This window comes from Silurus meridionalis, chromosome 19 (genome assembly GCF_014805685.1).
Source record: "Silurus meridionalis isolate SWU-2019-XX chromosome 19, ASM1480568v1, whole genome shotgun sequence".
Classification (NCBI taxonomy): domain Eukaryota; kingdom Metazoa; phylum Chordata; class Actinopteri; order Siluriformes; family Siluridae; genus Silurus; species Silurus meridionalis.
The window spans coordinates 18,474,273-18,486,772 of NC_060902.1; the positions used below are offsets into that span (position 1 = coordinate 18,474,273).

At 41.3% G+C, this 12,500-nt stretch overlaps 2 protein-coding genes across 4 annotated transcripts in view; one reads left to right on the top strand and one right to left on the bottom strand.

Annotated features, from left to right (window-relative positions):
- Window positions 1-1,356, bottom strand: part of apobec2a (apolipoprotein B mRNA editing enzyme, catalytic polypeptide-like 2a) — a 13,112-nt gene extending 11,756 nt beyond the window's left edge. For 2 of the 3 annotated variants that reach the window (XR_006928675.1, XM_046875063.1), the window contains exon 1: window positions 966-1,356. Coding sequence is in view for 2 of the 3 variants with exons in the window: in XM_046875063.1 (XP_046731019.1) it covers window positions 966-1,174 (209 nt within the window). In the remaining variant the exon portion in view is untranslated. The remainder of the gene's footprint in view (window positions 1-965) is intronic. The other variant, XM_046875064.1, reaches the window with a different exon arrangement.
- Window positions 1,357-2,658: 1,302 nt separating this feature from the next.
- Window positions 2,659-7,625, top strand: elf3 (E74-like factor 3 (ets domain transcription factor, epithelial-specific)). Its single transcript, XM_046875062.1, has 9 exons — window positions 2,659-2,838; window positions 3,045-3,220; window positions 4,423-4,653; window positions 4,792-4,926; window positions 5,085-5,195; window positions 5,337-5,423; window positions 5,786-5,890; window positions 5,980-6,175; window positions 6,385-7,625. Exons 2-9 carry the CDS (start codon window positions 3,052-3,054, stop codon window positions 6,488-6,490), a joined length of 1,140 nt encoding a protein of 379 aa, XP_046731018.1. The 5' UTR covers window positions 2,659-2,838; window positions 3,045-3,051; the 3' UTR covers window positions 6,491-7,625.
- The last annotated feature ends 4,875 nt before the right edge of the window (window positions 7,626-12,500 follow it).

A 12,500-nucleotide genomic window follows, 5' to 3' on the forward strand; every position in this document is an offset into this window, starting at 1 on the left:
AACAATTACAAAACTGTCAGGAATGTCAGTTACTGTCAGTTACTGTAGTGTGTAGGGTTATTTTTGTTATTCACCAGGTTGTGGGTTCTAATCCCTTTATTTCCAAATATGCATTAGCTCTTTATTTTAGACCCGTTTCCACCAAAGTTTCATAACCGTCTGAGGAACTACAGTTCCAGAACCAACTAAACAAGGCAATATGATCATACTCAGACTCATGTACAAAGGCAAGATGATCAACATACACACACACACACACACACACACACAAACACACAAACACACTTAGCGTTACTTAGATGGAAAAAGGTTAATTTACATGCTGATGGACAGAAATGCCAGTGATAAGCTTCAGTCTATTTATATATACTGTTTCTACGTCTCTCACACACACACACACACACACACACACACACACACACACACACACATACATACACAGCACAGCTTTTCCATTGAACTACACCTTACACAACACCTATATCTCTTGTTAACATCTACAGTTTAAACACACACACACACACACACACACACACACACACACACAGCTGCCCTTGTTGACCCCCAGAGAGACAGAATTAAACTACTTGAAGCAGTCAGAGTTTCAGGTGACACATCTGACTCATACACATTGTCCAATCAGAATGCTTCATTATCAGTAAGCCGAGCTCCGATTGGCTGAGAGTTGCTGAGATCAGTATGTGGAGATCTATAAAACATTAAACTCAGTTCTGTCCAACAGCTTGAACAGTTACTTGTTGATCACTGGACTGTATTTTAATATGAAATTCTGTCAGCCAATAGGAGGCAGAGGGGGCGGGGCTTTTCACTTATTTATTCCAATCACTCAGAAAATAAATAAATGAACTTTTCACCAGACTCTGACTAAAACTACAAACACCCTGAACTGCTGTGTGTGTGTGTGTGTGTGTGTGTGTGTGTGTGTGTGTGTGTTTCTTTCTCACCCGGTGATGATCTGGAATGGTGGCAGCTCCATCACCTCAGGTTTTTCATTCTCTGCAGCTCCATTGCTCAATACGGCCGTGTCTCCATTCACCGCCCCATTCATGTCTTCCTCCTTACTCCCCTTATCTTCCTTCTCCTCTGTTACCATCTGTCGCTCTGCCACTCTGTCCTTCCTCAGTCTCCCACTGCTGCTTGCCTGATCTGTCATGACTCGGTGTGTGTGTTAGTCTGTGTGTGTGAGGGGCTACAAGTGAGGGGCAGTATTTATATCACCCCGTGTGTGTGTGTGTGTGTGTGTGTGTGTGTGTGTGTGTGTGTGTGTTGGAAGCAAGGCATCTGTCTAGAGGTAGTAGATATATGTTTGTATTGGGGCACTGTGTGTGTGTGTGTGTGTGTGTGTGTGTGTGTGTGTGTGTGCACACGCAGCTGCTGTGTGAACTATAAAAAGCACTGCAGAACTGACAGATAAGTGATATGAGGGACATTCCTACCCACACATACACACACACACATATGTACACACACTTTGTCATGATGGGCTAAATGACACAGACTCGCACACAATCAGTCTGTCAAACTTTCTTTTTAAAGATTTCTTTCCCCCACATTCCCCCACATTCCCCTCACCACTTTCCTGTTTACTATCTTCAACAAAGAAATATGGAAATCCAAATAAATATAAAATAACACAATTTATATTACTTACATTTGGTAAACAAAGCACACACACACACACACACACACACACACACACACACACACACACACGAATAATCATACACTGAATCACGCTCATACACACACACCCTTCTTCTGTCATCCAAACCCAGTAATATGATTCAACCTGTAAATGCAGTCATTAGGAAACAAAACCTCACACAAATAAAGAGCTAATCAGAGAGAGAGAGAGAGTGTGTGTGTGTGTGTGTGTGTGTGTGTGTGTGTGTGTGTGTGTGTGTGCATATATTATCTTGCATATTCACACAGCAATAATTACAGTGTGACACAGCATCATATTACAACCTCAGTTAAATTGCCAGTCCATTGTGTGTGAGTAGTGTATGACTTTATCACTGGTTTCGATTTACTGCAGGAGTGGCTGCTAAATGTTTGCTTAGTTTTATTTTTCAGACAATCCAACACACACACACACACACACACACACACACACACACGTATACACACCTAAATACACACACACACACAAGTAAACACATACATACTCTACATACACACATACATACTCTACATACACACACACACACACACACACACACATTGGGTCAATAGTAAATATTGGCACAAATGACTTCATTCTTTAAGTTCAAATACACAAGTCAAATGTACATATACCCCTGTGTGTGTGTGTGTGTGTGTGTGTGTGTGTGTGTGTGTGTGTGTGTGTGTGCACACCATTAACTGATCCTCATCCACCAGAGAGCGACAGTGAACGAGAGAGAGAGAGAGAGAGAGAGAGAGAGAGATAGAAAGATTGGAAAAGAAAGAGAGAGAGAAAAAGTGGGAGAAAAAGATAGAAAGAGAGAAAGATTGGAAAAGAATGAGAGAGAGAGAAAAAAGTGGGTAAAAGAGTTAAAGAAAAAGAGAGAGAAAGATAAAAAGATAAAGAGAAATAGAGAGAGAGAGAGAGAGAGAGAGAGAGAGTGGTAAGGTTGTGATTCTGTGGAATTTCCACTGCCTCTTTAAACTCCGCCCCCTGCATGTTGTCTAGTTATAAAAGAGTACAGGTGAGAAGAGCTCAGGTAATCTGCACCTTACACACACACACACACACCTGTTGGCACTGTGGAGAGGATTATACAGCACACACACTTGAGACTTGGACACCTTAAACGTGCATCACTCACCAAGCAGGTAACACACATTACATATGTGTATATGTTTCAGTACTGTTGCTATAATAACACTCATTTATCTTATTTAGATTTAAAATGCTTATTATTGTTTGATGCTTTTAATGTTTCATTTTTACATCACTTATTACTGCATTATTCTGAACACACATGGTAACAGTGTGTGTGTGTGTGTGTGTGTGTGTGTGTGTGTGTGTGTGTGTGCAGGAGCACGATGGCCTCCAATGAACTGAGCCACATTCTGAATAATGCTAACGCTAACCTGTACCCGAGCGAGCCGAGCCTGCATGCAGTCAGCTTTCCCACAATGCACCGCGTCTCACCGTTCAACGACACGCGCTACTGCAACAACAACAACAACAACAGCATACACAACACAGTCGGTAAGACACTCATCTCACACACACACACACACACACACACACACACACACACACACACTGCTTATCACACACGTACACACACTGCTCATTACACACACATACACATACACACACTGCTCATCACACACACACATACACACACCACTCATCACACATACACACACCGCTCATCACACACACACATATTGCACAACACACACAACACACACACAGTATGATTTCTCTCCTATTCTATATTTATCCTATATATATATTCTATATAATATTTTAATATTTCTAGTAATAATAATTACTATTAATAATAATAATAATAATAATAATAATAATACAATATTCAGTACATGCAGATTTCAAACTGTAATAAAGTTTAGAGAAATATATATAAATAATATATTTTCCTACTTTAAAAGTATAATAAAATGATAATATTTAATTAACAGTATTAACCCACTATGTCAAGGTCAGAGTCAAGGTTAAGGTCATGTCCAGTATAAAATAAATCTTCTGCAGGACACAATTAAACAGAAACACATGCACATAAGTAACACTCACAATTCTGCTCTGTTAGTGTGTGTGTGTGTGTGTGTGTGTGTGTGTGTGTGTGTGTAGTGTGCACAGTGTGTTGTGTGCAGTGTGTGTGTGTGTGTGTGTGTGTGTGTGTGTGTGTGTGTGTGTGTGTGTGTGTGCAGTGTGTGTGCGTGCAGGATAATGTAGTGTTTGGCTGAATCTGGTGACCTCAGGCTAAGAAATTATTAACACAAAATGTTTAACATTCCTACAGGAATGCAGTTTTTCGATCTCATGAACACACACACACACACACACACACACACACACACACACATACACACATAGACACACACTAATGTCATTAAGCTGAAAAAGATGTTTGTTTTCACATCAAACAATAAATTTGCTCAGAATAGACCTGAGCTCTGAGATGAAACATAGACAGACAGAAAGAGACAGACAGAAAGACAGATGGGAGGAGAGACAGACAGACAGACAGATGGTCAGGCAGACTGAGAGACAGATGGATGGAGAGACAAAGAGACAGACAGACAGATAGGCAGACTGAGAGACAGATGGGGAGACAGACAGACAGTAAGACAGAACTCCAGTGCAGCTCAGAGTGTGTATTATGTGGTTCAGGCGTGCAGGTGTATCGACGGGCTCACCTATCGCTTGGTGGTTTCCTGCAGGTCTGTGGCAGCAGGTGAACCCTCAGTCCTGGAGCAGGCACAATGTTCTAGACTGGATCGACTTCCACGTGGAGGAGAGTAAATATGACGCCACACTGCTGAACCTCGACTGTTGTAATATGGACGGCTCGGTGCTGTGCTCACTCAGCAGGGATGCCATCATGGCCGCCTTCGGCCCACAGCTCGGGGAGACACTGCACCAGAGCCTCGAGAACCTCAAACACAAACCTGGTGAGGGTCTTTTACACACAACAGGTCAGGGTGAGGGACCTGGTCATTGTGATGGACGGATGTATTTTTTTTAGTCTTGAAAACAGCTCTAAATGAAAAACACTGAGGGTGAGTATTCCTTCCTGTTTCTTTTTCTAGTTGATGACATCACACAGAACTGCATGCTGAATGAAACCTACGAGCTGCTGACCAGCTTCCTGTCTGAACTCCCTCGATCACCTTTCAACGACGGTCCGACACTCGACAGTGTGATTGTCCAGAGCATTCCCACAGGTCAGATACACACACACACACACGCACACACACACACACACACACACACACACACACACACACACACACACACACACACTGAATGGGATGGTTGAATGATTATGTACTAGTGAACAGTACATTTATGTTGTGTGTGTGTTTGTGTGTTTACTATGTAGGTAACAAAGAGAGCGACTTCAGCTACTTTAATGAGTATAAAACACAACTAACACCAGCAAGTGATAATGGCTACGAGTCGTACTCAGAGAGTCTGCAGAGCTCCATCACAGGTCACAATAATCCTCAAATAATTCTTAAATAATCCTTGAATAATCTCCACTGTTGGTTTATAAACACAACAATCTCACTTATTATCGGTAATAAACACTGTTTGTATGATTAGAGAATGAGTTTTCTTTGTCCCTTTGCAGGAAGTTTTCCAAACCCGAGTTCTCCAGAATGTGCTGGAAGTGATTCAGATCCTGAATATACAGATACACACTGTACTTACCCACCAAGTAAGTGTTCATCATCATCATCATCATCATTCTAACACTACTGTGTGTCTGGCTCTCAGGAGTAGTGAACTTTCAGTAATCAGTACGTCAGGAATAAAACAGTGCTGTTATGGAAACATAATCAAGGACAGGTCTGTTTCCTCGTATAAAAGGAATCACAGCTCGTTACGCAGGTTACGAAGCACTGACACTGGAGACTCGTTATGGAAACGTCACCAGATCGTGCGCTGTGAATTAGCTGTTACTATAGAAAGCATACGGAGGAGGGCATTGATCAAACTTTTGTATTTGTCTTTTCTACGATGACGTGAGTAATTTCTTGATAGTGTTGTTAAAGTGTGCGTTGGATGTTTTTCTTTCAGAGAGCTTCATTAAACAGGAGCCTGTGGAGAAGAAGAGACGAGGTCGACCTCCAAAGCTGGGCCGCAGCTCTGAGCTCTTTGTAGAGAGCAAGAAGAATAAACATGGTGAGTTGGCCATAAAACACCACAAACATTTTTAGCTAAGTAGTGCATGCTACATCGGGGTTAACCCACTTCTTGTTCTGACCTGACAGCTCCACGCGGTACACACCTGTGGGAGTTTATCCGTGACATTCTAATCCACCCGGAGAAGAACCAGGGCCTGATGAAATGGGAGGATCGCAGAGAGGGCGTCTTCAAGTTCCTGAAATCAGAGGCAGTGGCTCAGCTATGGGGTCAGAAGAAGAAAAACAGCAGCATGACGTATGAGAAACTCAGCCGTGCGATGAGGTGAGACTCCGCCCCTCAACTCAATTATTACTCAGACCAAAATCACACATGACAATAGAGCTAGATAGAGCTCAAAGCTGGGAGAGCGGAACATGAAATGTGGAACATCAGGAACATTAACATTTCCCTCAGACATCTATTTGAACAATCATGTAGCAGCAGTGATGGCAGTGAGGCGTGTACTCTAACATGCATGTGGTTCTCTGCAGGTATTACTACAAGCGAGAGATCCTGGAGCGAGTGGACGGCCGGAGACTGGTCTACAAGTTCGGGAAGAACTCGAGTGGGTGGAAGTTGGAGGAGTTGGGGATGTGATGTGAGAGTGGAAGACGTGCTGAGAGAGGCATGATGAAGGACTGTAGTGTAGAGACACATGGTTAGTGTGAAGGCTGGTGGTAGCTGAACTCCCTGCTCTGAGGGAGGAGCGTAACAGAGACGCTGTAAGCCAGTACTGGCTAATGTAGGTTTTATGAACCGATAATAATGTCATGTAATTCATGTCACTTTTATCTTTTGGAAATATTAAAATTTGACACTTCTGTTCAATGGGCACGCAGGCGTGACCATCACATGACCCCGAGTGGATTATGATGGGGCTTTAGATGAAGGTTATGGAGATTTATGTATGCATATATGTTTCTACTCCAGGGCTGTGTTTCAGTGCTGTTTATTTTAACACACACTCGTTTACTACCCTAATGTACTTCCGCTAATGATCGAGAAAACTAAAATCATCCTAGACCAGGGATAAAGTCTGCAATAGTTTCACTGCTTACCATTAAACACCATCAGAAACTTGTGGAACCATTAATCATCAAGAACCAGCAGGAAAGCTCCATTAAACTACCAACCATTAAACTAATCCAACCAGGAGCTCTTATACACCACTCTCTATTACTGGGATTGTTGTGTAGCTGTAGATGATGTGTGTTTGGAGGTTGTTAGAGGAAGCGTTTGAGTGTGTTTTAGGAAGCGTACTGAGACACAGGGAAGGGAATTTAAAACACTTGTAACCATATTCAGGTTGTGTATCTGCACGAAAATAAGTGTCAGTGGTTAATGTACAGTTTTTTAAACTTTCTAAAACAATATTGTATTTGTTTTTGTTTAAATGTAGAACAAACTGAAAAAAGAAAACTCTGAACTAATCATTTTACTGCCACATGAAGTTTCTACAGAACATCATCACACCACACTTATTATTATTAATGTGGTTATTCTTTTAAATACAACTCCATAACAAATCAGCTGTGTGTGTGTGTGTGTGTGTGTGTGTGTGTGTTCAGGGTGAGGGTTTGTTCTGTTTAAGATGGTGTGTGTATTAATCACACACACTGTCTTCTGTATGAGACGTATTTCTCAGATTTATAGCACAGAAATGACTTATGTGTATGACATATTGTTCTTATTTTATAGGAGAATTTTTTTAATTAAAGTTTTATTACATGAACATTATCTGCCTCCTGTCTATACTGCACTACACAACACAACACAACACAACACAACACAACACCAAATCACTCCACAACACAGCATTTCACACCACAACAAAACACACTACAACACAACACACTACAACACAACACATCAAACCACCACATCACACATAAGCACACCACAACACAACACAAGATTGCATAGCATATCGTACCACACCATACCACACCACTACACTACACTACAAGGCGGTGAAAAAGAATCACCTCTCGGCCTCCTCGCTCCACCCCTCACTCACTAGTTTATTACATGTATAAGAGATGATGGTGTTTGTGTGAATAAAGTAACAGTGATGCTTAAAATTTTGTGAACCTTTTAGAATTTTCTGTATGATTCAAAACCTTATCAAACTTTCACACAAACAAACAAATAAAACCGGAGACACATATTACATACAGTCATTTTATTTCTCTGTGAGGGCAGATGGATGTGAGCCTCTAGGATTAGCTGTTAACGTGAAGGACACATTTTCATCAGTGTGATGGAAATCAGGTGTGAGTGAGCACCGTTTTTTATTCCAAGCACAGGGATCTATCAGAGTCTGATCTTCACAACACAGGTTTGTGGAAGAATATCGTAAAAGGAACAAAGGAGTTTTCTGATGACCTCCGGAAATAAGTTGTTGTTCTTCAGCTTGGAAAAGGTGACAAAACTGTCTTCAAAGCGTTCGGACTCCATTAATTCACATTCACACAGTGTACAAGTGGAAGATCTGCACAGTCACTTCCACTGCTTTACTCAAGATGACTGTGTGAGTGTCTTATTTCTCCTGCAGTGGGAAATGATCATTAATGTGAAGAATAAAGCTAAGCAGTAGCGCTAACGCTAGCTTTGGACATGTAGCAGTTTGTCAGAGTTTCTATGTTTCAGGCTCTACAGGTTTGGAGTTAGATGTGTGCATATTGGTGGACACTGCTGTTGTGTTACTGTGTTTGTGTTAAATATTAACTGTGTCCTTTGTAAGTTGTGTTCAGTCTATCAGAGCCACAGTGAAAAGGTTTCAACATGAAGAGTAAAAAGACAAAAATACACTCACTGCATGTGATTGTGCCCCACCTCCCCTCACCCCCACACAGATATTCGACACCGTAGGAGGACAAAGGCCATTCACACCTGTGGTAGAGGCACCGAGAGCAGCGTACCTGTTCAGCAGGTGTTTTTGGCAGCGTTTCAGGATCGACTTTAGGCACGTAATTTACTGGAAACTCCGTTAGTGCTGCCAGTAATGCAGGGCAGGATGGGCGTGGCCAAGGGCAGTAATTGGCTGGGAGTGATATCAGCTTCATGTGTTGTTGTCACAAGACGGTGAACAAGTAACCAGGCCAGTTATTATTCCACTTCATGCTTTCACTTTCCCACCTGCACACTCTCAACCTCATAGCTTTGATCCCTATCACACTCATAAAGTTATCTGACACAAAAAAATCTCGACCTGCAGGTTCATTCAGTTTAACCGCAAACGAGACCTTATACAACCTCGCTGTAAGGTCCTCTAATCAGCAGCCTCAGGCCGCCGATTCTTTTACACTTCTCCATCTAGCGTTATTGTCTGCTCACTTCTGATTCATATAAACACCTGCGTTGGAAACCAAGTACTCTGGGCGATTTTCTGTGTTAGTGGTTAGCATCAGTGCTAAGGGTTAACAGTGTAATTGGAGTATTCTCGCTTTAATATTCCAACACTTTTGAGGAAAAGCTCAGCTACAGCTGTGTGTTAGCTAGCTCAAGCATTAGCTATAGACATTAGCTAGCTTTGTGTGACAGTGTGAGTGTGATTAAGTGTCATAGTGCGAGTTTCATAGTGTGTGGCATTGTGACTGTAATATAGTGTGTGTGTGTTTATAGAGCGTGTGAATGTGAGTGTGTGAATGTGAGTATGTGAGAGTGATAGTGTATGTGTGTGTGACTAAGTGTGACAGTGTGTGTGTGTGTGAGTGAATGTCTGCATGTGTGTGTGTTGTGTGTTTGTGTGTATGGAGCGAGTGTGACAGTGTGTGTGAGTTTGTGTGTGTGAGTGAATATGACAGTGTATGTGTGATTATGTATGTGTGTGTGTGTGTGTGTGTGTGTGATTGAGTGTGAGAGTGTGTAAGACTCTTTGTGTGTAAGAGTAATAGTGTGTGATAGAGTGTGTGTGTTAGTGTGTCTGTGTGTGATTGTGTGTGTGTGAGTTAGACAGTGTGTGTGAGTGTGTGTAATTGTATGACAGTGTGTGTGTGTGTGTGTGTGTGTGTGTGTGTGTGTGTGTGTGTGTGTGTGTGTGTGTGTGTGTGTGTGTGTGACAGTATGACAGTGTGTGGTTGTGTGTGTGTGTGTGTGTGATAGTATGACAGTGTGTGTGTGTGTGTGTGTGTGTGTGTGTGTGTGTGTGTGTGTGATAGAGTGTGTGTGTGTGTGTGTGTGCATTACAGTTTTTTTCAATTGTTTACACGCAATTTTGAAAACAGAGTTCTTTTTGTCAAAATATAATCACAATTATTCAAACACCACAATCAATTAGCAAAATTCCTAGATTGTTTGCAAAATGACACACTTCAGTCAAAACATATACACATATTTGTGAAAATGCTATTTGATTTCATTTAACCAACACAGTCATCAATGATCATACACTATTGCAGCCAGTTTCACACTGCTGTGATAAATAAAAAACACATTTATAAAAAAAAAGAAAAAAAAATAGATTTTTGGCCAGACATTCTTACTGTATGTAAGAGATAATTTAGGTGACAAAAAAATAGTGAGAAACTCACAACATTATTCATGATTTGTTTTGAGATATAAGGAGAATGTAGACAAATACTGTAGGCCTACTATAACCTTACCAAGCACTCCACAACACTTGATGCTGCAGACTGAATATTTCAAGTATTTATTTCAATACTTACAGTATTTCTTACCATAATCAGTTACAGTAATCAACCAACAATGATATCAATTACTGTAAACAAATAAAATCTATAGACAAATAAAAATCACTGCATGAATTACAGTACATACACTTTGACTCTGAAGAAAAGTAAAGTAAAAGTAAACAGAAATGAAAGAAAACTACTGTAAAAGCAACAAGAATACTGTAACTATCCGTCTCTCCGTCTGGCTGGATCAGGCTATAAGATTTCATCCACATCACAGGCTATGTCTTCATTGGCAAGGCACCGTTGGAAGAATCGCCTTGTGTGACGAATCCACCCCTGCACTGAAGCTGCTTCAATAAGATCACATGCCTGTTCCATGGCCTGAATGAGGGGCAAACGATCATAAGGCCGCAGGTCATATACCTTCCACCGCCACGCTGAAAAAAATTCTTCTATAGGATTCAGGAAGGGGGAGTATGGGGGAAGGTATAAAACTTCAAAATCAGGGTGATCATGGAACCAGTTCTGGACCAGAGCAGCCCGATGAAATGAGACATTGTCCCAAACGACAATGTACCGCATCTAGTCCACTTGGTGTAATGCTGTGACAATCTCATGCAATCGGTCAAGAAATGCAAGTATCAGATTTGCATTTATAGGGTCCCAGATTTGCATGGTGGTGGAGGACCCCATTTTGTGTGATAGCAGCGCAAAGGGTGATGTTACCCCCTCGCTGCCCTGGCACATTGGTGATTGCCCTGTGCCCAATTACATTTCTCCTCTTTTCTTGTTTTTGCAAGGTTAAATCCAGCCTCATCCACATATATAAATTCATGTTGAATTTCAGCAGCATCCATTTGCAAGACTCTCTGAAACACATTAAAGAAAATAGGATGCTATTTAATATCTATAGCACAGTATTTTTTTTGTGACAGAACATTATGAGCAGTGCATGATACCACACCATAGTCAGATGAACAATGCATACCTCCACATACTCATTGCGCAGATGTTTCACTCTCTGAATTTCTGTCAAATGGTACCCGATACAGTTGCTTCATGTATATTTGATTTTTCTTTAGGATTCGACCTAATGTTGACAGAGAGACTCGTTGGATGTTATTGAAAATATTGTCATCATTGATGATATTGGCTTGGATTTCGTAGCCTGATACAATTATTGGCCAAAACCATGTTCACAATGGCGGCCTCTTGTGCACGACTAAACATAGGGCCCCTTCCACCTTGGTGTCCTCGACCCTCAATCCTATGTAAGAAAAAAAAAAGATAAAAATAAATAAATAAATAAATATATATATATATATATATATATATATATATATATATATATATATATATATATATATGCAGCCTACTGTCAAATGTCACAGTAAACAATATTGATTATACAAGCTTCAGTTTCAATGTATACTGTGTGGTTAGCTTACCTGTTTTCTCGATGAAATGTCCGAATTACTGACGCAACAGTATTTCTGCTGAGATTTGGTTGAACTCTTTGTCCAGCTTCCATCAGTGTCAGTCCATGGTTGATAACATGGTCAATAAGTGTTGCACGGATTTCTCGAGTCAAATTTGGTCCTCGTCTTCTTTGTTCAGGTTCTATCACCTCTTCAAGTCCTTCTCTACCTCTTCCTCTACCTAGGTGTCTTCCTCTACCTCCTTCTCCTCTTCCTCTACCTCCTTCTCCTCTTCCTCTACCTTCTTCTCCTCTACCTATGCCTCTTCCTCTACCTCCTTCTCCTCTACCTATGCCTCTTCCTCTACCTCCTTCTCCTCTACCTATGCCTCTTCCTCTACCTCCTTCTCCTCTACCTATGCCTCTTCCTCTACCTTCTTCTCCTCTACCTATGCCTCTTCCTCTACCTTCTTCTCCTCTACCTATGCCTCTTCCTCTACCTCCTTCTCCTCTTCCTCTACCGCCTTCATCTCCTCTTTGAGCTTCCCCTCTT

What these genes read in the sequence shown, in the direction of transcription:
- elf3 (XM_046875062.1), top strand. Translation starts at nt 3,052, where the DNA reads ATGGCCTCCAATGAACTGAGCCACATTCTGAATAATGCTAACGCTAAC. An exon ending in CAGCATACACAACACAGTCG is followed by an intron (nt 3,221 to 4,422) that starts GTAAGACACTCA and finishes GGTTTCCTGCAG; the next exon opens with GTCTGTGGCAGCAGGTGAAC. An exon ending in GAACCTCAAACACAAACCTG is followed by an intron (nt 4,654 to 4,791) that starts GTGAGGGTCTTT and finishes TTCTTTTTCTAG; the next exon opens with TTGATGACATCACACAGAAC.